This window comes from Onychomys torridus, chromosome 11 (genome assembly GCF_903995425.1).
Source record: "Onychomys torridus chromosome 11, mOncTor1.1, whole genome shotgun sequence".
In the NCBI taxonomy this organism is placed as follows: domain Eukaryota; kingdom Metazoa; phylum Chordata; class Mammalia; order Rodentia; family Cricetidae; genus Onychomys; species Onychomys torridus.
Genome location: NC_050453.1, coordinates 60,127,350 through 60,153,378, shown reverse-complemented (window position 1 = coordinate 60,153,378; position 26,029 = coordinate 60,127,350). Strand labels below are relative to the sequence as shown.

Genomic DNA, 26,029 nt, shown 5'->3' with positions numbered 1-26,029 from the left:
TCAGAAGAGAATGTCAGCCATCCCCTGGAACTGGAGTTTCCAAAGGTTGTGAACCATCGTGTGAGAACAAGCGCTCACAGGGAGCCCAGGTCCAAGTGCCCTAAATCACCGCGCCATGTCTTCAGTCCCGTAGAGAGATGTTAGAGCACAACGTTAAAACAAAAACAAAGACATGTTGTGAAAAACCTTTGCCATTTTAAATTAAGTCAGGATCAACAGCAGGGCCACCCCAGGCCACACTGGAGCCCGAGGCAGTGGGAAAATGCACCAAATACCTGGCTGTCTTGATATGACATGTCAGTCAGTGTTCCTTGAGCCTTCCGAGTACATTAGTTTTTATTTCAGAAAAATATTGTTATAGCAGCGGTGGTGGGGTGGCGCCCTTGCTTGACTCCTGGGGCCCTGAGTTCCATCACCTATGAGGCAAAACAACCACTACAGGATTGTACCAGAGTGGTATGAATCTTAGTTGCTGAGATTGAGGTACCCCTTATCCATTGTACCCCTGTGCCCTGCAGGACTGGTCTCTCTTCCTTTCAGGCATCCTGTCCTCAGAACAAGGGAGAGAAAGGAAGGTAGGGCTCCCAGCCAGAGGCTGTTCTCTTGCCTGGCCAGAACAGAGGGAGGGGGGGGATGGGGGGGGCGGGTAGGAAGGGTACAGAGGCCTTTGGCTGGGAGCCTCTAGTCTAAGAGCTTCCAGCTGCTTCCACACCCACTAGACTTCCGGCTAGGGAGTGGTGTTTGGATGGCCTTTTCCCCTCTTCACATCAAATGTGCGATCTAATTAGGACCCCGGATCCCCCAGTCCTCCCTGTCTTGATATCACAGCTTCTCTTAGCTGATCCCATTCCCACCCTGCTGGGTCCTTTGATGTTTGTACCAGAGCTCATGGGGTGTTGTCCCTGACTTCCCCTGGAACATCCATCCAAGGCTGAGTGAGCATAAGGTGTGGTGGGTCTGCACTGCCCAGGCCTCTGCGAGCCAAACCAGGGTAGAGGCAGCCTTGGCTGGGGACAGGTCCTGTGGCTAGGAAGAGGAAGACTTCAATGGAAAAGATCCCAAGGTAGGTTGTTTCACCCAAGACCCTTAACCTCTCAGAGCTGTGGAGTCAGGCTAGTGCATTTGTCCCTTATTACTATAGTGTGTGTGGATGGTGTGTGGGTGCAGAGGCATGGATGTGTGCCATAGGTGGTATACGGCCGTCAGGGGACATCTTTATGGAGTTGGTTTTCCCTCCATCTTTACCTGGGTTCCAGGGGTCACACTTAGGTTGTAAGGCTTGCACAGCTAGTGCCTTGACCATCTCACTGGTCCCTTATTTCTGTGTTCATTTAGATTAGAGTAGAGCTAATATAAAGACTTTCCTGCCAGCCTCGTGGATCATAAAGGAATCAAAGAAAATAGTGGTTGATGGCTGCTGAATCATAAGGTTGTGTTGGACATTCCTCTTCTGTCATAAACAAGCACGCCTTTATTTTTATGTGCCCTGCATTTGGGCTTGCCTGAGTTAATTGCTGTAAAGTCATGGGAAAAACACAGGCTGATAAGGACCCCTGTCCATCCCTGCTGTTCAGGGCCACTTCCGAATAAGGGAAGAGGCCACTAGGAAAGGAAGGCTGGATCCTGCCTATCTATCCCATCTCCGAGCTCCATCCACACCTGAAACATAAGGTGTATGTTAAGAGGAAGTTTTGTCTCAAGCCTTTTCTTTTTCTTTCTTTCTTTTTTTTTTTGGGGGGGGGAGGGATTTCGAGACAGGGTTTCTCTGTGTAGCTTTGCACCTTTTCTGAAACTCACTTGGTAGTCCAGGCTGGCCTCGAACTCACAGAGATCCGCCTGGCTCTGCCTTCGAGTGCTGGGATTAAAGGCGTGTGCCACCACCTCCCGGCTCTCAAACCTTTTCAAGTGAAGGCTTTTCTTCTTTATAATTTTACTGAGTTATGGTTGACATGAAATGGCATAGATTTAGAGGCTAAAACAATGTATTTTGTGAGATATTCTTTTTGCTTTATTTTGGGGATATGGTTTCACTATATAGCCCAGGCTAGCCCCAGATTTGTAATCTTCCTGCAGCAGTTAAGATAATAAAGGGCTAAAGATCTGGCTCAGTGCAAGACCTTAGTTAGGTTCAGTCTCTGGTTCATCCAGAAGAGAGAAAAAGTCCCATCCCTCCCTCAAATTGCTTCCTGTCTCATTTGTAATTCTTGCTCTGCCCTGTCCTCAGGCCACACTGATCTGCTTTCTGCCACTACAGATTAGCTTGCAGTTTTTAAGGTATTTACAGTGTGCATTCTCTTTTGGAAGGCCTGGGCTCCTTCACTCAGCGTAATTATTTTGAGATCTAGCTAATTCACTTCATTGCCTACATGAGTAATTTGTTCTCTTGGTGAGTGGCATCCTTCCCAGTGGATTCATGCGTGTTCACAGGTTTGTGGATGACTCTGCAGCTCGGAGCTGTTCGTTTAAGGGTGCTGTGAGCATCGTCGGTGTGTATGTCTTTGTGTAGACACAGGCTGTAATTTCTCCATGCATATGCAGGAGTAGGATGGATGTGCTCTTTGGTGACTACATCTTTAGTGGTTCAGGAAGTGGCCTGCTTTCCCTCACTTAGATGCCCCCTTCCTGTCCTCATCAGTACCTCTCCATTCGGGACCGCACTGGGCACTGGCCAGTCTTTCAAGTTTAGTTGTTCTAAAACTACTCCCCTCCCACACGCTGGGTGTGTGCATGGCATCTCACGGCTGTTCCGTTTGCACTTCCGGTGTCTCCTTTACTGTCTCCATGTAAGTCAGGTGCTCTTTGTGGGTTCTTGAAGTCTCATGTCAGTCCTGTGTGTGGGGCACTCTTCACTGGCCTTTTGGTTTTGGAACAATGTCTTTGTGTGTGTGTGTGTGTGTGTGTGTGTGTGTGTGTGTAGCTGAGGATAGAAACCAGGGCCTTGCACTTGCTAGGCAAGTGTTCTACCACTTAACTAAATCCTCAGCCCCGGAACAATGTCTTTTTAAGAACATCTTTTATTTGACAAAGTTCATTTTGTTGAGTTACTTCAGACAACTCCAAAGTCACTGATGTTTTCAAAGTCTCTCATGTTTTCTTCTAGAAATGCTCTTTTAGCCCCTATTCTTAGGTCTATGGTCTGTCCTAAGTTGTTTTTTAGTGGTTGAGTAGAGGGTTCTCTTTTCAAAAGATTTATTGATTTCTAGTGTGAGTGTGTGTGCCTCTACCCCTGGAGATCAGAGAGGGTGTCAGATTCCAAGGAACCAGAGTTTCAGATGGTGGGAAGCAACCACATGGGTGCTGGGAATCGAACCCTGATCCTCTGCAAAAGCCTCCAGTACCCTTAACCACTGAGCCATCTCTCCAGCCTCATGAGGGTTCTTTTGTTGGTGGTAGTTGTTTGTTTGGAATATGGACCTATGGTTTGTCCAGTACCATGTATTGAAATCATCTTTATATCTTGGTCAAAATCAATTGATCACAAATGGATAGGTTTATTCGTAGGGCAAGGAGTAAGGGTGGAAAGCGCAGGGAAGGAAGGGAGAATCCCCAGACTGCCTATCTGGTGGGGCTCCTCTCTCTGACTCCCTCCAGGTCCTTTCTCTTTGGACCAAAGGCCTGCAGGGGGCCCTTTCCTTTCTCTTTCCCCACCAACAGGAGCTGGAGGCTGGCTGCTCCCAGCAGGAAAGGGGAGGCTGGAGGAGGACCAGTCAGCCTCCTCTGTCTAGATAACTCCTCTCTTTCTTGCTGTCTTCATCTCCCCATCTCCTTCCATTATTAGACTCTTTTCCAAGTATGTCCCTCTGGCCCTATGCCGAAAGGGCTCTTGGTGACGATAATTTCTGTTTTGTTTTTCCATTTATTTCTATATGTATCTTTATAACACCACCATCTTGTCTTGATTACTGAGGCTTTACTCTTAGCCTAAGTGACCCTGTTAATAACTTCCTCCTCCTCTTCCATGACAGGACTTGAACCCAGGGCCTTTCTCATGGTAGACTGGTGCTCTACCATGGAGCTACATCCTCAGCCCTGCCATCTATTTCCCATCTACTTTCGCTCCTCCGACCTGTTACCAACCTGTTATGTAGCCGAAGAGGACCTTCAACTTTGCATCTTCCCGCCTCCTTTCCTCCCCCAGTGCTGGTATTATAGGCTTGCACCACCTGGTGCTGGGGATCAAACCCAGGGCCTGAGGTATGGTAGACAAGTGTTCTGCCATCCGAGCTACACTTGAAGCCTCAGTTTTTCCGAGACAAGGTCTCATTTGGTTCAGGCTGGCCCAAAACTTGCGATCTTCCTGCCGTTGCCTCCTGAGTGTTAGGATCCATTCTTCTTGTATAAGAACATTCTTTTGGTTAGAACATTCTAAGTCTTTTTCTATGTGAGTTTTAGATTTTGTCTTGGTTTTTATAAAGAACTTGCAGAGATTTTGATTGAGATTATGTTGAATCAGGAGAATAGACGTCTTAATAACATTGTCCTCTGACCCAAGAAGACAACAATCTCTCTCTCTCTCTCTCTTTCTCTCTCTCTCTCTCTCTCTCTCTCTTTTAGACAGAGTTTCTCTGCATAACAGTCCTGGCTGTCCCGGAACTAACTCTGTAGCCCAGGCTGGCCTCGAACTCAGAGATCCACCTGCCTCTGCCTCTGCCTCTCCTGGGATTAAAGTGCTGGGATTAAAGGCGTGCACCACCACTGCGCAGAATCTCTCCTTCTTTAGATCTTATTAATCCCTCTCAATAGTGTTTCCTGCTCTTGGGCACATCGGCTTTGCATCTCTTGTCAAGCTTAGCCTTAAGCATTTAATATTCTTCCCTGCTATTATAAGTGTTTGCCCTGCTTGTTGCTAGCGTATGGAAATAGAACTAATATTATATCCAGAGCCTCTCCCTCCCCTGCTTCAACCTCAGTTCCCCCTCGGGGATACCATAAACATAAAAAACACTGGCATCTTTCCGTGTTCTAAATCTCTTCAGGAGCGGCCCTGAGGCAGCCGTGAAGGTAAAGGTTGAGGAGGAATGGTGTTCTAGAAAGTTCTAACCCTGCACAGAACACTCAGATCTTGGGCATGGTCTTGAGGGCAAATGGAGCAGATGTGAATGTGGTGTAGCCCCTTTAAGAAGCCAGGGTGAGCCAGCCTCCGGGCGACTGGGAAGGCATTGCCAAAGATAAGATAAGGCGCCCTGGCGGTTTTGAATGAGGGTCCCGAGCCACTGGGGCTGGCCTACTGATAGGCAAACAGGAACCGAGGTGATAAGAAAAGTGCCAGTTGCTAAAGCTGGTCATGCGTCTGACACTGTAAGGAGGAGAGGTGCCAGCTGTGTGTGTGTGTGGCAGAGGGCACTTGTATTCTACCATCCTACAGTATTTATTTATGCTCATGGCAAAAACCTCAAGTAGCCTTTACATAGAGGCACTCTCCCGTAAAGGTTCAGTAAGTGTTCTCTCGTGAGATGCTCTGACTCCTGCCTCAGCTTCAAGGCTGAGCTCGAGACTGATTTTTTCCCTTAAACTAGGAAAACCCTGGCAAGGACTCGCCCCGACATGCTGACAAGCGGCAAGCATGGAGCTGCTGCTCATTTGCACCTATCTGCATCGATTTGCATGTGTCCTACCTGTAGACACGTTTATGCTTCAGAGTTCCTTAAATCAGTTACCTATTTCTAAAGAGAAAAAGCAGGGTTTTTGTCTCTACCCAAACCTGCCCACCTCTCACCTGTATGTTCCAAAGTTGCACAAATGAATTCTGCAACCTTAGGATGTAGAGAATATCTGTGCTCACAGAGTTCTTTGCCTGTTGGTGTTTCATATTGTTAGTGTGTGCTAATTCTCCTCTCCAAACTCCTGAGCAGGGCAGAGAAATGAGGAGAGGAAGAAGAACACTTTAGCTCAGCAGCAAGTGCTCAATCTTAGGAGTCCCCCAGGGTTCTGGTCTTAGAGCAGCTAGAGACATCCTGGGGTCTGAGGTGGCCTTCTCTCTGCCTCTGTCCCAGGGCGACGGACACTATGACTGCTTTCATCTGCACACCCTCCTCCAGGAATAAATAAAAATATCATCCCTCCCCCGGATCCTGGCTCCTCTATTGGCCTGCCTGGCAAATATTTCATAATGTGGGCTCATCCAATTGGGCATCATGCCAGGGTTAAGCGCCTCAGGTTGTAGGCGGGCTCCAGTTAGGTGAGGAGGCCTGGGTGGGACTATAGGCTCGCTCTCCACATGGGAGGCAGCAGCATTGTGAAGGTAGATGGTAGCAAGCTTAAGAGTTGCCGGTTGCTAGGCACAGGACAGTCCGCCAGCTGGTTTTTGGCAGCCCAGCACGGAAGGGGTTAAGGTCCATCAGCATGTGTGGCTGTTAATGATTGCTTTCCAGAGGGACCTGCTGGGTATTAACGGGAGACCTTTCCCTATTCCTGAGTGTGAAAGGAGGCTGAGATAGAGGCAACAGAGCCGAGCTGGTGAGTAAGTGGCTATGGGTTTGGTGCATGTTTGTCTGTGTGGTTCTGGAGCAGATGAGGAAGCTCTGGCCGCTTCTGTTCCTCAGCCAGAGGGGGCTTTTGTCACGCCAGAAACACATTTTCAGCTGGGCCGGACTGGAGGCTCACCCCCTTTTATGAGAAGGAAGTCTTCAGAAGCGTTGTCAGCTAAGCTGGGAGCCTTAGCCCTACAGTGGAGTGCAGCTGCTTTGCCTGACCTGTGGAGGAAACAATGGTTTCATGGAGCCACCCTGTACACAAAGCCCGGCTGCTCTCCCTTGTGGTGTCCCTCTCTGAGCCATTGTCTCCAGAGGGGTCTAGGGGCTCCGAGCAGAGCAGAGCAGGCTCCCGGGGACACAGCCGTGGCAGATGGGGATAGTATTCTTGCAAAGATTACAGTGAGTAAGCCCTGGAAGAGAGCAGGTGGGACAGACTGGAGGCAGGATTGGGGATGAACTGGTCACTCAGGAAAAAGACAAAGTTGTCATTTGGCAGCAAAACTGAAGTCTAAGCGAACAAATCTTTTGCTTTGGGGTTTGTTCTTCTCACCCTTCCACTTCCTTTTGGAGGGGGGTCCCCTCACCCTCCATTGTCATTGTGTTCTTTGACACCTTCTGGTAACGTGACCAGGAGTATGGACAAAAGTTCTTGGCTTTGTGGGAGGCAATGGGTGCGCTGCCTGATCAGCAAATTGTGTGTGTGTGTGTGTGTGTGTGTGTGTGTGTGTGTGTGTGTGTGTGTGTTTTACATGGTCATATGACTTTAAAAGGAATTGTCACCAAAGAAGAAATGTTGACATCCCCCCCCTCTTTGCTAAGAGCTCTTTTGTTTCCCTTGTCTCTCTAGGGAGGAAAATGATTAGATGACATAATGGTTATGCTGGTTCCACCTGCACAGGGACCGTCGGAACAGGGCACTTGCCATGCTGGTTTTGAATGCAGATTTGAGAGACAGGGCAAAGTCAGCTTCCTTCTGGTGGGGTTTCCAGGAGGCAAACATAAACCAGGACAATAGGAGGGAGGTGCTGGCCACTAGACCCAGGAGGCCAAGAGCACAAGGAGCCAAGTTTCTGGGCAGTTGAGGCCAAGAAAGAGGAGGAAGTAGAATTTAGGGAAGGAATGGCCCTGTGTGCCTTGTATGCAGATTGCCAGCCACAAATGCATCCAGATAACCTCTATCTAACACTCTCAGGGGGATTTCAGAAGAACCGCTGTACCCAGTGGGATGGATGTCACCTGTGGGCTCACCGCAAATGCTCAGAAGACCTTGCTTGGTTTCTGTGCTTGAGCTGTGACCCAGAGCTCTGTGTTTCTACTGGGTCTGTCAGCAGCTGCAGAATTGCTCCAACAGGTAGGGGTGGGTAGACTCACCTGACCAAGTGTCATCTTGGCTGGGAAGCACTGGGAAGTGGCCTGGGCACTATTTCTAGGAGACCGTTTTCTCCTCTGAGACCATTTCCCTACCCTCTTGTGTTTATCCCCGGCACCTGCTTCCTAGACTTTTTGTTTTTGAATCGATTGCAGGTTGCATCACTGGTGACTCTGGAGGGTTCCAGGTCTGGATGGGAGCAGGGGTCGGGCGGGAGGTGCAAGGGAGAATCCCCAGACTGCCTATCTGGTGGGGCTCCTCTCTCTGACTCCCTCCAGGTCCTTTCTCTTTGGACCAAAGGCCCGCAGGGGGCCCTTTCCTTTCTCTTTCCCCACCAACAGGAGCTGGAGGCTGGCTGCTCCCAGCAGGAAAGGGGAGTCTGGAGGAGGACCAGTCAGCCTCCTCTGTCTAGGTAACTCCTCTCTTTCTTGCTGTCTTCATCTCCCCATCTCCTTCCATTATTAGACTCTTTTCCAAGTATGTCCCTCTGGCCCTATGCCAAAAGGGCTCTTGGTGACGATAATTTCAGACTGGGGAGTCTTAATGCATTGATTTAAAAGCCAATGGATCATTAAAATACATTGTAATTGGATTTTTTTTTCAAGGCAGGGACTCACTATGCAGACCAGGTTGGCCTTGAACTCACAAAGAACCTCCTGCCCCGCCTCTGCTGAGATTACAGCTATGTCAGCTTTGACTGGATTTTAGAATGTGTCATTTGATTTTTTTTTTTTTTATGGGATTTATATTCCAGGCTGACTATGAACTCTTGATCCTGATCCTTCTGCCTCCATCTCCAAGTACTGGGATTACAGGTGTGTATGCCTGTAATGTGTGGATATGCCTTATGCCCAGCCTTGAGTTTTAATTTTTAACTTTCTGTTGTAATTGGGGGCAAATTTCCCATTCTTGTTGGTGTAGTTCATGATTGTCACAGGCCTTGTATTTCTGAGGGTTCTGAACACATATTCATTGCCAGAAGGATAAAGTGGTTTGGAGTTGTCTCATATAATCCAAAAATGTTAGTGGCTTAGAGGATAGGTCAGTGCTAACAGAAAGTTCTGTGATGAAATGGCCCATGACTGTTCTGTCTAGTATTCAGCCTCCATGGATACTAAGTCTCAGTGAAATGTGGCTAGCCTGAGGCACTGAAATTTTAATATTTTTAAAAGTTAACAAAAATCTAAGTATGACTAGTGACCATCAGACAGGATGACACAGATGTGGGGTGCTATAGTAACTATCTTGCCTGATGGTTCAGATGTGGGGTGCTGGAGTAACTATCTTGCCTGATGGTACAGATGTGGGATGCTGGAGTAACTATCTTGTCTGATGGTACAGATGTGGGGTGCTATAGTAACTATCTTGCCTGATGGTACAGATGTGGGGTGCTGGAGTAACTATCTTGCCTGATGATATAGATGTAGGGTGCTGGAGTAACTATCTTGCCTGATGGTACAGATGTGGGGTGCTGGAGTAACTATCTTGTCTGATGGTACAGATGTGGGTGGGGTGCTATAGTAACTATCTTGCCTGATGGTACAGATGTGGGGTGCTGGAGTAACTATCTTGCCTGATGGTACAGATGTGGGTGGGGTGCTATAGTAACTATCTTGCCTGATGGTACAGATGTGGAGTGCTGGAGTAACTATCTTGCCTGATGGTACAGATGTGGGTGGGGTGCTATAGTAACTATCTTGCCTGATGGTACAGATGTGGGGTGCTGGAGTAACTATCTTGTCTGATGGTACAGATGTGGGGTGCTGGAGTAACTATCTTGCCTGATGGTACAGATGTGGGGTGCTATAGTAACTATCTTGCCTGATGGTACAGATGTGGGGTGCTAGAGTAACTATCTTGCCTGATGGTACAGATGTGGGGTGCTGGAGTAACTGTCTTGCCTGATGGTACAGATGTGGGGTGCTGGAGTAACTATCTTGCCTGATGGTACAGATGTGGGGTGCTGGAGTAACTATCTTGCCTGATGGTACAGATGTGGGGTGCTGGAGTAACTATCTTGCCTGATGGTACAGATGTGGGGTGCTGGAGTAACTATCTTGCCTGATGGTACAGATGTGGGGTGCTGGAGTAACTATCTTGTCTGATGGTACAGATGTGGGGTGCTGTAGCAAGCTTTCTTGTTGAACTATCGTTGGATTACCAAGTCCCAAATATTGACATACTTTTTTTTTTTTTTTAGGCAGAGTTTCTCTGTATAGTTTTGGTGCCTGTCCTAGATCTCACTCTGTAGACCAGGCTGGCCTCGAACTCACAGAGATCCACCTGGCTCTGCCTCTCAAGTGCTAGGATTAAAGCTGTGCACCCTCTGTGACTTCTTATTAATTATGAAAGTTCATCCTATAGCTTAGGCTTGTTCCTAACTAATTCTTATAACTTAAATTAACCCATTTCTGTTCATCTACATCCTGCCATGTGGCTTGTGGCCATTACCTCTCCTCCTGCATGTCCTGCCTCCTCCGTGTCTGGCTGGGGACCCCGCCTTCTTTCTCCCAGCATTCTTCTCTGCCTGGAAGTCTCCCCTAGGCCTCCTGCCTAGCTGTTGGATGTTTAGGTTTTTATTACACCAGTCACAGCAATACACCTTCACACAGCGTACAAATATCCCAGAACAGGATGCTGTAGTGACTGACCATCAGACCAGATGGTACAGATGTGGGGTGCTGTTCCCTTTATTCATGACGGACACACCAGCCACTAACTGAGCAGCTGTTCTGCGCGAGCTCTCTCCAAAGTGCTTTAACTATATGATCTTATTTAATCCTCCCAGCATCCCTGGTATTGCTCTGTATTACAGAATGAAAAGCTGAATCCTAGAGCTGCAGAGTGGGTAAGTCACTTTGAAGTCACATGAGTGTTGTTCGGCCCACAGGGGCCATCCTGGATATAGACATTCTGGCTGGTTCCAGGAGAGACTCTTGTTCCAGCTCTTACAGTAGCTCCCTTAAATCAGTGAGACAGAGAGCGACTTCTGCCCTTGGCAAGTTGCCAAGGGACATAAACAGTTCCAAACCCCTCTCTCCTTGCAGAAGGAGGTAGTCAGAACTTTCCACCACCCATCTGCATGCTCCCTTGCCCTGTCACTCCCAGCCTCAGACTGAAGCTCCTCAGTGAAGTCTCACAGACTGGCTGTGGGGGACAATGACAGCTACAACCTCACCTTCATCCCCTGCCTTGGTATCTGGTCCTCATGTACCATCATGCAGGAGGCTCCTCCCTCTAGGCACAGCTGTCTAGGCTCCTGCCTGCTAGTTCTAGAAGACTTATGACTGTGTACTCATCTCAGCTTTGTGACCAGTCAGAGCCTGCTGGCCAGAGGAAGGAGCAAGAAACAGGTGGGATGCTGGGCATCCTGCCCCCCTTTAGCAATCCAGCAGAGCAACAAGGGTCCCTGTCCCACTACCCCACCAAACATGTGTTCAGCTTTGTGCAGGAGGTGAGGATTTGGGGCACAGTCCTAAAGACTTCGGCCGTGGGCAGTTAATAGGTGGCTGCTCTAACTTACCCCTGCACCCAGGCATCATCACCCCGTCCCACATCATGTGTTGTCTCCAGACCTGTAGCTGATAGGTGCTAGCAGTGAAGGGTTTGTGACCGGCTGAGTGTTCTCAGAGCCCTGTGAAACAGTCTACCACCAAAATGTGCAACTCCTTGCCTGGGGATGAGGTATGCCGAGAGGTTGACAGTAGGGCCCACGGAGACTGCCGCTTTGCCGGTCACTGTGGCCAGGGGATAATAAACCTCCTGACTCTGCCCTAGGCCTTACCTGCCTCGGTCCAGGGTACCAACCACATAGCAGGAGTTTCATTTTCTTTGTTCTGTCTCCCATTCATAGTGGTACAGCCTCTATTTCCTCTGCTGTCTGGTCTGGTGGGAAGTTTGAGCTGCCTGTGGAACAAGGCATCACTCACTAGTGTTTTATTGTAAAAATGAGGTGTCGAACAGCTTGACAGCCTCGCATTGCTGAATGGGAAACAAGAAGGCACTGGATGCTTCTGAGGATGTGGAAGCAAGACTGTCAGTCTGGCTGGTTACTGTCCAAACACTCATTGTGAAATTCCTTCCCATGAGGCAGGCTGGGTGGGGATGCCAATCCCTGTGGGACATTAGAACCAGATTGGCTGCGTGAGGAATGGAGAGATCTGGTTTGAGTGACCTTCAGTAGACCCGGAAGCAGAAGCATACTGCCCTCAGTCTCTGAAGGGCAAGAGTTTGAGATTCAACCCAGAGGGAAGGGAAGAAGCCTAATTAATTACTGCTCTGCCCTGTCACCCTTGCGAATCCTGCTGACTGTTGGGAAAAGGCACCCTGGAGGCCAAGAGAAGACAGGGGAAGAGAAAGGAGGAGGCTGGGGTGAGGGTGGGTGGGGACCGAACCTGCCTCCCTCTGCCATTACACTGTCCGGGTTGCAGGTAGCTTTCTTTCCTCTCCATTTTTCTCCTTGTCTCAACAGGAACCATGACGTAGTGTGGGGACCATGAAAGCAGGCTCACTTCAGTTCTCTAGCCTGGGCTGAGTTAGGGGGACATGCCCTACTCTATGACTAGTGGCTCCTGGGTTCCAGAACTGACTGCAGTTCTCAGCAACTTGACAGGTCATCAGCATTTGAACACTTACAGTCAGGTGCCTCTGCCCCTGGAATTGTGCACAATCATCACTGGCCGGAGAGGATGCTGGCCTGGTGCTGTGGCAGGACCTGTGGCTAGGTTTAACCTCCTGGGCTCTATGTTATGGAGAAGTAGCCAGGTCCCAGGCACTGGCCAGAGAGGCTAGGTTGACCTGAGGAGTGACATTGATCACTTGCCCAGGTTATTGCCATCTTTCAAAAGACAGCTAGAATCCACAAAGTAAAAGAACTGATTTAAAGACAAGGTAATTTGAAGTATATAGGGTAGGAGAGTTGCATGAGTTCGTCTGTATAATTTCTTCCTGCCCTAATTGAAGAGTATGTTCTGTTTTGTGTCCTGGAATGGCCCCTCTCCTGTGGTAGGAATGAGCTGACCGTGCCACAAGACAGGAGGGCAGCTGGAAGGAAGCACACCCAGGGCCCTGACTTGTGTTCCCCAATGTGTACCGCTCGTAACTGAGCCCACACCCTTTCCTAAGGTAGGGACCGAGCTCAGCGAATTTCTCTGGCATCCCCTCCCTAAGACTAGAGAGAGCTGGGCAGGAGCAGGTACTGGGTCCTGTCCTCTGGACGCTCAATTCAGGGTCCTAGAATGTTAGGGTGTTCCAAACTTGATTGGGGAGGGCACACTATTCATAGCATGTTGGAAATAACAGTAGCATCAAAAGCAGGGTTGGAGCAAGGGCAGAAAAGGGGAAACAAGGGCAAGCCAGTGAGAGGAGACAGCTGGAAGCTGGTCCTGGCACCTTGGAACCAGTTTTGCTCTGAGGTGGAGAGGGGAGAGATGGTATTATGGAAAGGAGGCTCTTTCCACCTAAAAACCCCCAGAGGTGCTGCCTGGGCTCTGACCCCCCCCCTTTCTTCTTGATACAGCAGCTGTAGGTAGAACAGGGGCTGCGGGGTGGCGTGGTTGACTAGGAAAGTGTTTCCTCCAGGACAGCCAGGGAGTGTCAGGAATCCAGCAGTCTAGAGAGTTGGAAACTGAGCTAGTTTTTAATTGGGACAGAATGCTGGGGCAGATAAGGCTCTTTGACAGCAATGATGAGACCCAGACAGGGAAATGGCAAGAGCCAAGCTTCCCTTTGTGAGCTGCAGATCCCAACCCTCCCCCCCCCCCCCCCCCCCACCATCAGGCCCCACTGGAATTTGCTGGCTGGGAGACAGCAGGAATTGGGAGGGCTAGTCCCCTTCCCTCCCCAGCTCTCCTCACCACCTATGAACTTCAGTGCTGGTGATGGGCATTCTGAGCCTGGGGGAAATGGCCAAAGCTGATTCCGTCAGCAGATTCTCAGGGTCTGCGGAAATGAAGCTGATTGGTACAGTGGGGTAGAAGCAATGGAGTGTATTCCTTAGGTTTTCAGTATTTATCACAGTGGGAGTCTTGGACAGCTACCCTGGGAGTGTGTGTGTGTGTGTGTGTGTGTGTGTGTGTGTGTGTGTGTGTACATGCTTGTGTGCATGCATGCTTGCCCAGTGTGATGAAGATTCTGGTTTTAACTTTATGGTGCCAGGGGCACACCACATAGAAGCTGAGGATGTCTTGGACCACACAAGTGCCCTGATGAGGTGAAGGGAATGTGTCTTGGTCTTCGTGGACCCGCCCCCTGAATCTTGATGCTATTCTCTCATCTGTCTTTGGGTTCCCCACTCTCACGCTGGCACCCAGCATATTTCTTGGTTGTTTTCAAGCAGAATGTTTACAGGCATCCTCTGTCGTACATGAAATATTTCACATTGAAAGTTTGCAGGGATTAATTCATAGAATTAGTTTGCACACGAGCAAACTAAGGGCTAAACAGGTGAGGCCATACTGCAGACTCGATGTGTCGCAGTGAAGACTGACTTGCCCAGTTCCCTTTCCGCTCATGGGCATGCCCAAGTGAGCTGTAGGTCCAGTAGAGAAGTGACCACCTCCTGGGCAACTCCGGAAATCAAAGATGCTCTTTCTTCTGCCATTAAAGTCTTTTCTTCCTGAGTTTCTCACTTTTGAGGGAGTAGAATTTGAAAGGTCACCTTGGGTCTGGTCTTAGCCATCTGCCCTTGAGAAGGGGAAGCTTTCTGACATCCCCAGAGGAAGTAAAGAGGAAAGAAAATGGCTTCCTTTTTTAAAAACATTCTATACCTGGTAAAATTTTCCTGCTGTCTTACTTAAAATGAAAACCTGTCATTCTGTGCAGGGTGATGGTGAGGAACACCAGCCAGGTTTTCTGTGTTCTGACTTAACCCCGAGGATTTGGGGGCTCTCGGTGCCCAGGAGCCTGTGCTCTCCATCTCCACTCCCTCGTGATGGCTTCACACAGTGTCAGAGAAGTAATTTAACTTGAGCAAAGCTGTGGGAGGGAGGCCCTTGAGCTCAGTTTGAAGAGAAGGGGGATATTTTTGCCTCCTAGAGGAAGAAGACTCATTTTCCCAATGCACCCCCCTTCCTCCTGTTCAGATGAGTTTAATTTTCTTCTCCTCTTAATGAAGATGGATGAAAGCCAAGCTATATATTCAGGGGGAGCCAGTCAGGGAAGCCGAGTGAGGGGGTGAAGGGACAGAAACAGAGCTTCCCTCCCGGAGAGGAAGTAATTAATTGTAAGAGAGAGCTAAGATAGGGGAGCCTTTGGTAATAGAATATCAACCTTCAAATGCAGGCAGCTAAAAATGACACCGGAGCATGGGAGTGTTTTTTTTTCATCTGTTCATTTGTACATTCAACAAAACTTTATTGAGTACCTGTGTTAGGCAGACAGGGAACTCAAGAAGGCGTCTGGAGAAGGTTCTGGCTCAATTAACTAGAGATAGGTTCAAGCCCAGATCTAAGGCCTCCTGTCACCAAGATAAATCATTGACCAAAGCCTCACTAAATGGCTGAATATATTGACCTTTTGGATTTAGGATTAGTCGTTTAAATATCAACAGCTGTGACCCTGCTTACACCTGGCCAACTTGTCTCTTCATGGGTTAAAAATAATAATATTGTCCATTTATTTTTCTGTTTACTGATCCCATTGTTCCTCTGACCTCAGTCCAAACAATTAGATCAGCCCTGCCCTTTGAGTGTCTACTGTGATATCACAGAGTTGCCATAACAACAGACTATGATGTCAACAGAATGCCCGGTGCTGCAAAAAGAAGCACCTTGGTCAGAAAGGAATCTGCCATGTGAAGTAGAAGCAATAGAAGGCAGAGGAGCTAAACAGCGTCAGAAAGAGCATCTTGGCTGTTTAAGATGACATCGAGCCTGGGTCCTCCTTTGCTGGAATCCTCTGCAAACCTCCAAGGCACTTACAAGGACTGATAAGAGAATAAGCTTGTCTGGAGGCAGGGGGATGAGGAGGTGACCTTCAGAAGGCCTTGCAGCCCAAGAATCCTAAAGCACAGAGGACAGTGAGGAAGAGGAGATTTGACTAGCCTTGACCTATTCGGGGGAATTACCATCCATGCAAACCTCCTAGCAGCCGAGCAGATTTGACAGTTACCAGCTGGAATTTATCATCTTGCATCTGGGAAGATATGCAGCAATAGATATACAATGACCCTCCCTCGAGCCCCGTTCCCTGCCCTCTTCCTCACCAGCCTTGGGAGGAAGGCTTCCTTCCACTTTTGAGTAAGGAAGCTGATCCTTGCTAGCAGCTGGGGCTCCACAAACATCCCGCCCATCCCACTCGGGCTGCATATATCCAGCTTCTTACCAGCTGGGCCAGCGCACTCGGAGGGCAAGCCACTGGAGAGGGGAATGTGTCAGGGCGGCTGCAGAGCCGCTTCACGTATCATGCTCCTGTCTGTACAGATGAAAGCTGGGCAGGCTGAGAGAAAGGAACGGAGACTTCAATTCTCTTCAGCTTCTCAGCAACAGCAACAGTAACAGCCAATGAACCTGAAGCTTCCTTTAACCCTCAGAAGGGCTTGGAAGGTCTCGGAGAAGCAAGTTGGTTTGCTGCCCCAGAGCCCATGTCTGGGCTCGGAGCTGGAGAGGCTGGAACACCGTCTCCCTGCAGGTCGGGCTGGCATGAGTTTCCGTGCAGATGGGAATGCAGCCCATGCTCCTCCGCCCGCCCAGCTGCTCAGTGTCCTTAGCCCAGTGAGGTCGGACTACCTGGAAGCTGTACACCTGCTCCGTGCATGCCTCTCTCCATTTCTGCATTTCCTTCTTGGGAACCTGCACTGGGAGGTTCTCTTCTTCATTTATTCTGTCTCCGGCCTTCTAACTGTAGCATCACAGGCGAATGCTAGGAAGCCATAGGCCCCCTAGGGCACCTGGGCTACCCCTCCCATTGCCCAGGGGGAGCCCTGTCCCTGTTCTCCAGTGCTAGAGCCAGGAGAAAGGGCAACCCATGAAGCCTGCCCCAGCTCGCCCCACGTCTCTGCCACAGCATTAAGAGTTGGAGCCAAGGACTTACTTCTCGGAGGGATGGTAGCAGGAGGGTGGCTGGTGGCTCCTCTGAGGCTGCCGAACTGGGGACTGAGCTTCCAAAAAGATGTTGAAGTTTCGGGCTGATCGACGGGTCAGGTAGGGATTTCCTCTGTGAACCATGGGCCTAGTGAAATCTGAGCAGTCTGAGTTGGTTGCTCATCGTGTTTGAATTTAGGGCTCGGCAGTGAGGGGGTCTGCTGGATAGTAGTTAGGTCAGTGGCTACTGCAATGCAGTGCCTGTGGAGGGAAAGCTATTTTGAAATTGTTAACAGCGGGTGGAAAGAGGGCATTGTTTGTAGGGTTGCTGGGTAGGAGGCTCAGGCCAGGGAGAGGTGTGCCATGCCCTGGAAAACTGAGCCGGGCAAACAGTGGACTGCTTCTGTGTGTGACTATCTGAACAACTGCAGAGTGCTCCCAGGAACACAGAACAGAAGGGGCCTGGAGGGGTGGGGCGGGTGGGAAGCAGGTAGGCATTCCATGCATAGGGCAAAACAGAGAATTTGGCATTTTAAGGACCTTTCTTGACCCAGATTGCTGCCCTCAGCTTCATTGGGTGACAGGCAGGTCCTCTTCCTTGCAAAGATTTCCCTGTGATCCAATTGAGGGAGCATCCTTAGAAGATTCAGGAAGGAGGAGGGACTATAGTTTAGGAACTAGAGGGTAGTTACCAATGTGCTCAGTTCAAACTCAGGTCTGGTGGATGCTGGTCAGGTTTTAGGTCCAACTCAAGCTACAAACTCCGGGTATCCAAAGAGGCTGAAGGCATGCCTGCTGTACCTCTTTCTCCTGAATTCCTGGCTTTCATCTGAACAGCACCAGTTGGGCATAAAAAAAAGAAAGAAAGAAAGAAAGAAAAACACCCTTTGATATTATCTTTAGCTCCGCCTGGCATCCCGGGGGTTGGGACGTATCCTGGACTAGTGGGAGATGGTGGAAGGTACCAAGTTAAGCACACTTTGCTCAGGCACAGGCTGGCCTGAGGCTGGTTGAGCGGAGTGCCAACTCTTTGCTGTGGGCATGCTGTCTTTAGCAGCCTCGGTCCCCACGCCTGTTCCTATGGTTAACTGGAGTCTATGCTGGGCGCTTGGTGTTTCTGAAGAGGTGTGGAGGAGGGCCTTTAAACTCATCTGCCCCTGTGGGCTAGACACTACCACATTCTTGCCAAGTGGTCCCCACTTACCAAAGCCATTGCTCCTCTGGAAGACCTCTCTGCTGCTTTCCTTCTGCATGTCCCCTGAGAGCTCACGCAGGAGCTGGCTTGACATCCTGTCAGCCAGAGGCACCTTCTCCGGATACTCCCATCTGCCTCATTCCCAGCCCCTGGGACCTGTTCCCCCAGCTTCCTGGCAGGCTCTCTGCACAACACCCAATCCTACTCTTGGCTAGGCACAGTCAGTTAGGCACAACTGTTAGGCCAGCACTGACCTTGCTGCGTGATGGAGCCTGGGGCTTCTGCAATGCCTAGCAGCCTCTCAACAGGAGACCATGGTCTCAGAGTGTGCCTGAGTCCCAGCCCAAAGCTCAATTCTGGAGTTTCTGAGTTTCTGGATACATTTAAAGAAAGAGATGGAGCTGAGAGCAGGAGAGGAGTCCAAGGTCACAAGAGAGTTCCTTCAGCAAATTATGAGCAAGCATTTTCTGTGCAGAGCACTGGCAGGCGCTGTCCCTGAGGAGAAGCTGCTGCATGAAATCTTGACTGTGTCAAACTCAGGCTTGGAAAACCCCGTCTTGCCCCCATCCTCCCGTCCCCAAGGCACTGAGCATAGCTTGCTGAGAGCCTGAGATCTCCGGCAGGTGACTAACACTGAACCAGCCAGAGGTGACCCTGACCCCACCCACCTGCACCTTCCTTACGCCCCTGGGGGAACAGAGCCACAGCTCCTTCCACATCTGCCACCCCTTTGGGTTGTGACTCCGCCCTCCCCAGCTGATGGCACCTCTCTCCTCTCGTTTTCCTCTGCAGCCACAATGAAAGACGCAACACATTTCGACACCCAGTGACTGGCCAGGTCCCAGAGGAGAACAAAAAGTTTGACTTGAAAACGTAAGTTCCCTGGGCTTGCTCTCTGACCTCTGCCACTACTGACCTGCTGCTGCCGTGTGTAGGTTGGGCAGGGAAGGAAGCAGGAGGTATTTGGGGCCCTTACCTCAGCTTTAACCTCTGGGCTATATCTCTTGACCCCTCCCTCATACACTGTTCCCAAGTTCCGTCAGAGAGCATGGCGGTGTTTCCTATAGGCGGAGCTGAAGGAATGAAAGCTTGCTCTCAGTTTGGGATAGCCCCTAGGAGCCCCTGAAGGTAGCGCAGGGGAATCAGATGTAATCCAGAGGTCTAAATGCTCATATTCCATTCGATACCTGCCTCACTGAAGGGATGGGGGGAGGATAATTCATAGTCCACTGAGCTATTGTGCCTTTGAGCAATGAACTCCACCCCCCTAACCCCCCCCAATCCTACCCTTCTGGGATCAAGTACATAGTTTTATGTATGATATTGAACCTTTAAAATAGAAGGCTGCAGGCCTGGTAGTACATACCTGTAATCATAGTTTCTTAGGAGCCTGAGATCTTGATTTCAAGGCCAACCTGGGCCTGTCTCAAAATAAGAGTAACCATAGTCTATTATCTCAGAGTCCAGATTCTTTTTTTTTTTTTTTTTTTTTTTTTTTGGTTTTTTGAGACAGGGTGTCTCTGTGTAGCTTTGCGCCTTTCCTGGAACTCGCTTTGGAGACCAGGCTGGCCTTGAACTCACAGAGATCCGCCTGTCTCTACCTCCCAAGTGCTGGGATTAAAGGCGTGTGCCACCATCACCCGGTTAAAATGTCATAGGCACTGTTTTTGGTTTTGGTTTTGGTTTTTTAGTTGAGGTTCGAACCCAGAGCCTTGTGACTGCTAGACAAGCACTCTACCACTGAGCTAAATCCCCAACCCAGATTCTTATACACAAACAGGAGAAAGTCATGTGGGTGGCACATGCCTATAATCCTAGAATTTGGTACGCAGAGGCAGGAGGATCAAGAGTTCAAGATCAGCCCCACTACATAGTGAATTTGAGGCCAGTCTGGTCTATGTGAGACCCTGTCTTTAAAAAAAAAAAAAAAAGCCAGCTGGGTGGTGATGGTGCATGCCTTTAACACTAGTTCTTGGGAGGCAAAGCCAGGCGGATCTCTGAGTTCAAGGCCAGCCTGGGCTACAGAGTGAGTTCCAGGACAGGCAGAACTACACAGAGAAACCCTATCTCAAAAATCCAAAAGACAAATTCATAAATGAACAGAGAAGAAAAGGGAGATTATCCCAGAAGAAGCAAAGGAGCCCCTGGGATGACTTCTGAGATGCACCTGAGGCTGGGACTTTGTGCTGATGCTGGGGTAGTGGGGGCAGGGCGGGCGAGGGCCGGCTGGGTGCTCTCCCTTGCTTCTCAGATCTGACTAATTGCCTTCTTTGTTGACTTAAATTCAGATCGGCCTTGGACATGTCCAACAAAACAGGTGGGAAACGTTCTGCTACCATCAACAGCGACATAGCCAACCACAACATGGTGTCAGAGGTTCCTCCAGAGCGGCCCAACATCCGGGTAAGTTCGCCCTCTAGGAAATGCTGTCAGGTAGGAGGATCTCAGGATCTCCAGGAAAAGCCTTGCCTGCCCAACACATCACTAGGTTCCAGTGGGCAGGCAAGGAGGTACAAGAACCCAGCGCAGAAGGGAAGAAAACCCAGACAAGTATCTCACAGAAGACGAGGCTTCACACACAGGGTTCTCTTCCTCAGCCCTACTAGTTTTTGAGCCTGAGTAACGCTTTGTGGGAGGGTTTTCCAGCGATGCAGGCTGTCAAGCAGTGTTCTGACCTCTGCCTACCAGATGCCCGTAGGACCTCATTTCCTGCTGTCACGGCCAAAAATGTCTGCAGATGTTGTCCGTGTCCTTTGGGGACAAAATCTCCCACTCTCCTAAGGATCACTGATCTTAGGAGACAGCAAAAGAACCTCCCATGATGGGCTGGAGAGATGGCTCAGAGGTTAAGAGCACTGACTGTTCTTTCAGAGGTCCTGAGTTCAATTCCCAGCCACCACATGGTGGCTAATAACCATCTGTAATGAGATCTGATGCCTTCTTCTGGCCTGCAGGCAGACATGCAGACAGAACATTGTATACATTAAAAAAAAAAAAGAAAAGAAAAGAAAAGAAAAGAAAAAAAAGAACCTCCCATGAAAGATGGTGATGGGGGCGTCAGTGTGGAAGGTGGAGGAAAGGGGATCCTGGAAGAAGTCATCCATTGAGAAGGGGGTGGAAGGTGTCCTTTGAGCTCAGTGACTGTGGGCCATCGAGACTTGGACAAGCAGTTTGAGAGGCGTACACGAAGGTTGAGAGGGGTGGAGAGGAGTTGTAGAAACCAGGGGACACTGCTGAGGGAGCAGTCCGGGACTGCAGCGTGTTCATGCCAAGCACTCCCGCCAAACCAAGTGTGTGTGTCTCTGTGAACTAGCGTGCATTGGGAACACAGCTGTGCAAGTTGTGAAGCGCAGAGCTGTATATTTACAGACATTTCTGCAGCACAAGCTTATAATCGTGGACTGCAGACCGATTTGGGGTCAGGGGCTGCCTTCAGGGAAGAGAATGGTAACAAGATTGAAGCCCTCAAAGGGAGGCTTAGCTCCACTTGACTCTTCTTATAGGGGGAAAAATGACATAAAGGAATGATTGTGGTGATATTCCCTGCTTTTCTGAAATGCTTGAAATGGTTCAGAAAGGTGTTTTCAATTTTCATGTGTGAGAAGGAATGTGTGTATGGGGACACATGGGGCAGTGGGTGTGTGAGAGGAGCGTGTGTATGGGGATACATGGGACAGTGGGTGTGTGAGAGGGAGCGTGTGTATGGGGTACATGGGGCAGTGGGTGTGTGAGAGGGAGTGTGTGTATGGGGTACATGGGGCAGTGGGTGTGTGAGAGGGAGCGTGTGTATGGGGTACATGGGGCAGTGGGTGTGTGAGAGGGAGTGTGTGTACGGGGTACATGGGGCAGTGGGTGTGTGAGAGGGAGTGTGTGTACGGGGTACATGGGGCAGTGGGTGTGTGAGAGGGAGTGTGTGTACGGGGTACATGGGGCAGTGGGTGTGTGAGAGGAGCGTGTGTATGGGGGTACATGCGCCATGACTTACTCTCACCAGCCACAGCCCCCCCCCCCATCAGAAAGTTCCACAGCCTTCCAGAATAGTGCCACCAACTGGGGACCAAGTGTTCAAAATATGAGCCCTTTTAGGAGATATTTCATGTTCAAACCTCACTGGGGAGGTTTGGGAGTAGTCTGGGGAGGAAGAAAAGGATGAGGCTCTTCCCAGCAGCTGAACCCAGAGGAGAAGGAGGGTCTTATGGCACACGGACTGAGGGCTGAAGGGAGATTGAAGGTGTGTGGGAGCCTGAGGAGACTGAGTGCTCTAGCTGAGGAGAAGCAGCTAGAGGAGGGTATTTTTTTTTTTTTTTTAGATTTGTTTATTTATTATGTACACAGCATGTATGACTGCAGGCCAGAAGAGGGCACCAGATCTCATTACAGGTGGTTGTGAGCCACCATGTGGTTGCTGGGAATTGAACTCAGGACCTCTGGAAGAGCAGTCAGTGCTCTTAACCTCTGAGTCATCTCTCCAGCCCCGAGGAGGGTATTTTGAAGTTTTGAAGGTAGATGTGTGTGTGTGTAAATATGTGTGTGTGGTGTTGCTAGGGATGGAACCCGGGGTCTTTTGCATGCTAGGCGAGAGCAAGTGCTTTACTACTGAGCTGCTCCCCTGCCTCTAAGAGGCAGGTTTGAGAGGAGACGTTCAGTGGATCAGCATCGTCCTTGGCCAGGGGAGTGACGCTTCTTTCAAAGGCAAAGGCGGTGGCGAAGGCAGCAATTTTCTAGGTAAAGGGGCATGAAGTTGAGGAAGTGCATGAATAGCTAGCTACAGTAGGGTATCCGGAGCCTGGCTGTAAGAGGGGGACAGAAGGGGTTGGAGGGTCGGGAGGTTTGGGAAAATGGCGTGAGGGGGAAGTGGAGTTGCTGTTCCGGTCTCATCCCCACTGGGGTTGGGGACTGGAGGTCTGTGGTGACCTTGCGTGTGTGCAGCTCATGTATGTGCAGCTCATGTATGTGCAGTATGATCCCCCCCCCCCCCCCCCCCCCCGCAGCAATACTTCTGTTCCTGGAAGTTTGGAGGAGATAGGAGTGATTAGGTTAAGTTGGAATATTGAGTTTCAGAAAAGACAGAGCAGAAAGTCAGCAGGTGGGGATTTTGAGTCTGGCTCTGACGGAAATTAAACCGGGAAGTAGCGTGCGGATCCAGCAAAGATGGAAGGGCCGAGGAGCTGAAGCTCTGTGTGACGTAGAAAAGCTGGTAGAGCTGAGGAGACAGGGAACAAAACCCCAAAGACAAAGTGTTGTGATCGGAAAATGTTCCTGCGGGGTTGAAGGTGCTGATGGTGAGGTGGCTTGGGTGCTGGCAGGGTCTGGAGTCTCCATGCATGGTTTGGAGTTGAGGACATAAGGTCATATAAAAGGGCATTGGATGGGCCATCCTCAAGAGCAGTGAGGTTTCCCCGTGGTGATTGCCAAGTCTTATGGTGAAGAGGACGGCTGACACCATAATCCTTAGACTAAAACAAGCAAAAACAACAAACAAACAAACAAACAAAACACAGCAGGGTTATGCTGAAAGGTCAGCAGCAGAGCTCAAAGAAGACAGTTTGTCATTGCCAGACCCAGGAGTGATGCGTCCACGTGGCAGTGACGAGCCAGGGGACACTGTCTACCCTCCCAGCTCTGTGGATCGTCTGGTGTAAGACGGGGACAGGATGCAGAGGGGATGATGCGGGGGAGTTGTGTGTGTGCCAGAAGCCTTGTGCAAGAGGGATGACCGTAAGGAGAGTGGGGGCAGGAGAAGGAGGGCAGATGGGTCTGCCGGATGCTTGGGGAGGAGGCATTGGCTATCAAGCCCGATGACCCGAGTTTGATCCTCAGAGCCCACGTGGTGGAGGGAGAGGACAGCTAAGACCACAGATGGGTCTCTGACTTCCAGCCTCACATGGTGTGCATGTTCCTCCCAGAAGGAAATAAAAGACAAACCCTATTCAACCCCTAGTATGCTGAAATGATGAAACTCGTGTTTGAGATCAGAAGATCCAAAGAACGAAAAGGCGTGGCCCTTGAGTTAGTAGACGATCAAAGCCTCACATTGCCTCTTACTGGGAAGGCACCAGGGGCCCGCTGGAGAGGTACGCCCATTAGCAAGGACAGCTCCCTTGCCGACAGAGCTGGAAGGAGAGGAGAGGAGTTGGGCTAACTGCTGCCTTTGCCCCTCCAGGCGACTCGAACTTCCCGCAAAGCCATTGCCTTTGGTAAGCGCTCACACTCCATGAAGCGGAACTCCAGTGCCCCTGTCACCAAGGCCGGCTGGCTCTTCAAACAGGTGAGGCCACCCTGCCATGTGACCTACAGTGACCATCACTTTCTTCATAGCATGGACGCACGGCAGCTCATGCCCTCTTTGGTGTGTTTTCCTGTTGTCTCTGAATGTCTCCCAATTATACAAGCGTTCTGAGAAATTGAAAACCTCCCCAAAGTTAACTAGTGTCAAATTGGGGGACCCAAGATGAGGTCCCCGATGGGCATATGTGGTGACTTTGAAATATCACTAATCCCATCAGCAACCCATGGCACATTCCCTGTGCATCTCCTCTATGTGTGGGGGTGGGGTGGCTTCAAGTCCTGGAGTTTGCCAACTTGCCCTGGATGGACACTGCTGTATTCTTGTCTGCTCCTCTACTCACTCATTCTGGGGTACCTTTCGCCCGCCTTTATCTCCCCCAGAGCCTCAGAAATGACAAAACTGGAAAGTCACAGGCAATAATCTGATGTCAGTTCCTGGTATCTGCGATCTCAAGGGAGTCGCTGCCACGTGCTGGCGGCGCTGCAGCTCCAGCGGGGTGTCCTTGTAACTAGCACAGCGCTCTGAGACGGCGGCGTCTGCTTTCTCTTGCACACCCAGCTCATGGCCTTCCCATCTGTCTCTCTGTGTGTCCTGCAGGCCAGCTCCGGGGTTAAGCAGTGGAACAAGCGTTGGTTTGTCCTGGTGGACCGCTGCCTTTTCTACTACAAAGGTGAGTCTGCCTCAGTGCTGCCCTGCCGGGGCAGAGGGAGCCGCGGGCCACTCTGTCCTGCTGTTGGGCTCTGCTCTGGAAGCTCGTTGGCAGGTGGATCTCTCCAGGTGGGGTCCTAGCACTGGTAGGATGTGGGGCCATGGGCATCGCAGCCCAGTCTCAGATTCATTCTCTGCTTATTCAATTCCTAGCTATAAAAACTTATCCAGGAGGCAGCAGTTCTGGGTCCCAAATGATGATACAGCAGGTGAACAGGGCAGACATTTGGGTGGTGAGATTCTTGGGCAGGGGGAGGAAAAAGGCAAGGAGGAGGAGGTCACTAGTTACTGCTTGAAAGTCACCTCCTAAAGGAGGCTGGTGCTGATTTTCCTCCTGGCCCAACAGAATATGCAATCTGGTCTGGCATCTAAGACTCTTTACCATTTTGTTTACTGTGGAGTTTTCAGCACTAAAAGCTGGACAGCAGGGAAGATGTCCAGACGAGGCTGGATAAACAAATAGTCCTGGCCGCTAGCCTCTCTGTCACCCCCACATTCACGTGAGGCTCCCCTGCCCCAACCCAAGAGGACAAAGATCTGAGGTGCTCTGGCACCGCCTCTTCCAGGAAGTTATTCTAAAGTGTACACAGCAACACGTGTCGGGGTGAGTGAGCGCAGAGGACCCTCGCAAGGGCTAATGACAGTCACGGGGACCATGATGCAGTGGGAGGGAGTGGGCAGGAGGGATGAGAGAGAGAGGTTGACATGATCTCTGAGCAAGGCTCTGGGCTTCACTTAGGTGCAATGGTGAAGCCCTGGTCTGAGTGCAGTGCGGTGAATCATTAACTTCAACAAATACATGTTGTACCCGCTCACCCTCTGCCCTGGGGCTGCTTTTCCTGAGCTGTAGCCAAGCAAGGGCTAGGGGTACAGGGACAGGGACAGAGGAGAGTCTAGAACTAAGGAATAAGAAATTCCCCTGCCCTAGAAGCAGCATGGGACAGGATTGAGGGAGGAGCCGGGGTCTCTGAAGGA

At 50.2% G+C, this 26,029-nt stretch overlaps 1 protein-coding gene and 1 long non-coding RNA gene across 15 annotated transcripts in view; one reads left to right on the top strand and one right to left on the bottom strand.

Moving 5' to 3' along the window:
- The window catches only part of Plekha6 (pleckstrin homology domain containing A6), a 141,843-nt gene that overhangs the window by 78,354 nt on the left and 37,460 nt on the right, over positions 1–26,029 (top strand). For 11 of the 13 annotated variants that reach the window (XM_036202352.1, XM_036202353.1, XM_036202349.1 and 8 more), the window contains 4 exons: positions 18,850–18,930; positions 20,346–20,460; positions 24,221–24,325; positions 24,944–25,016. In XM_036202352.1, coding sequence (XP_036058245.1) covers positions 18,850–18,930; positions 20,346–20,460; positions 24,221–24,325; positions 24,944–25,016 — 374 coding nt within the window. Of the gene's footprint in view, positions 1–6,364; positions 6,457–15,634; positions 16,983–18,849; positions 18,931–20,345; positions 20,461–24,220; positions 24,326–24,943; positions 25,017–26,029 lie in introns of those variants that run through there. The other 2 variants (XM_036202360.1, XM_036202356.1) reach the window with 2 other exon arrangements.
- Positions 11,633–17,684, bottom strand: LOC118593096. Of its 2 annotated transcripts, none has more exons than XR_004946196.1 (3): positions 17,555–17,684; positions 16,165–17,474; positions 11,633–11,748 (listed from the first exon to the last, which is right to left on the bottom strand). It is a non-coding gene; the product is annotated as an uncharacterized LOC118593096 (long non-coding RNA). The 2 variants fall into 2 exon arrangements; XR_004946195.1 differs by lacking the exon at positions 11,633–11,748 and adding an exon at positions 15,018–15,842.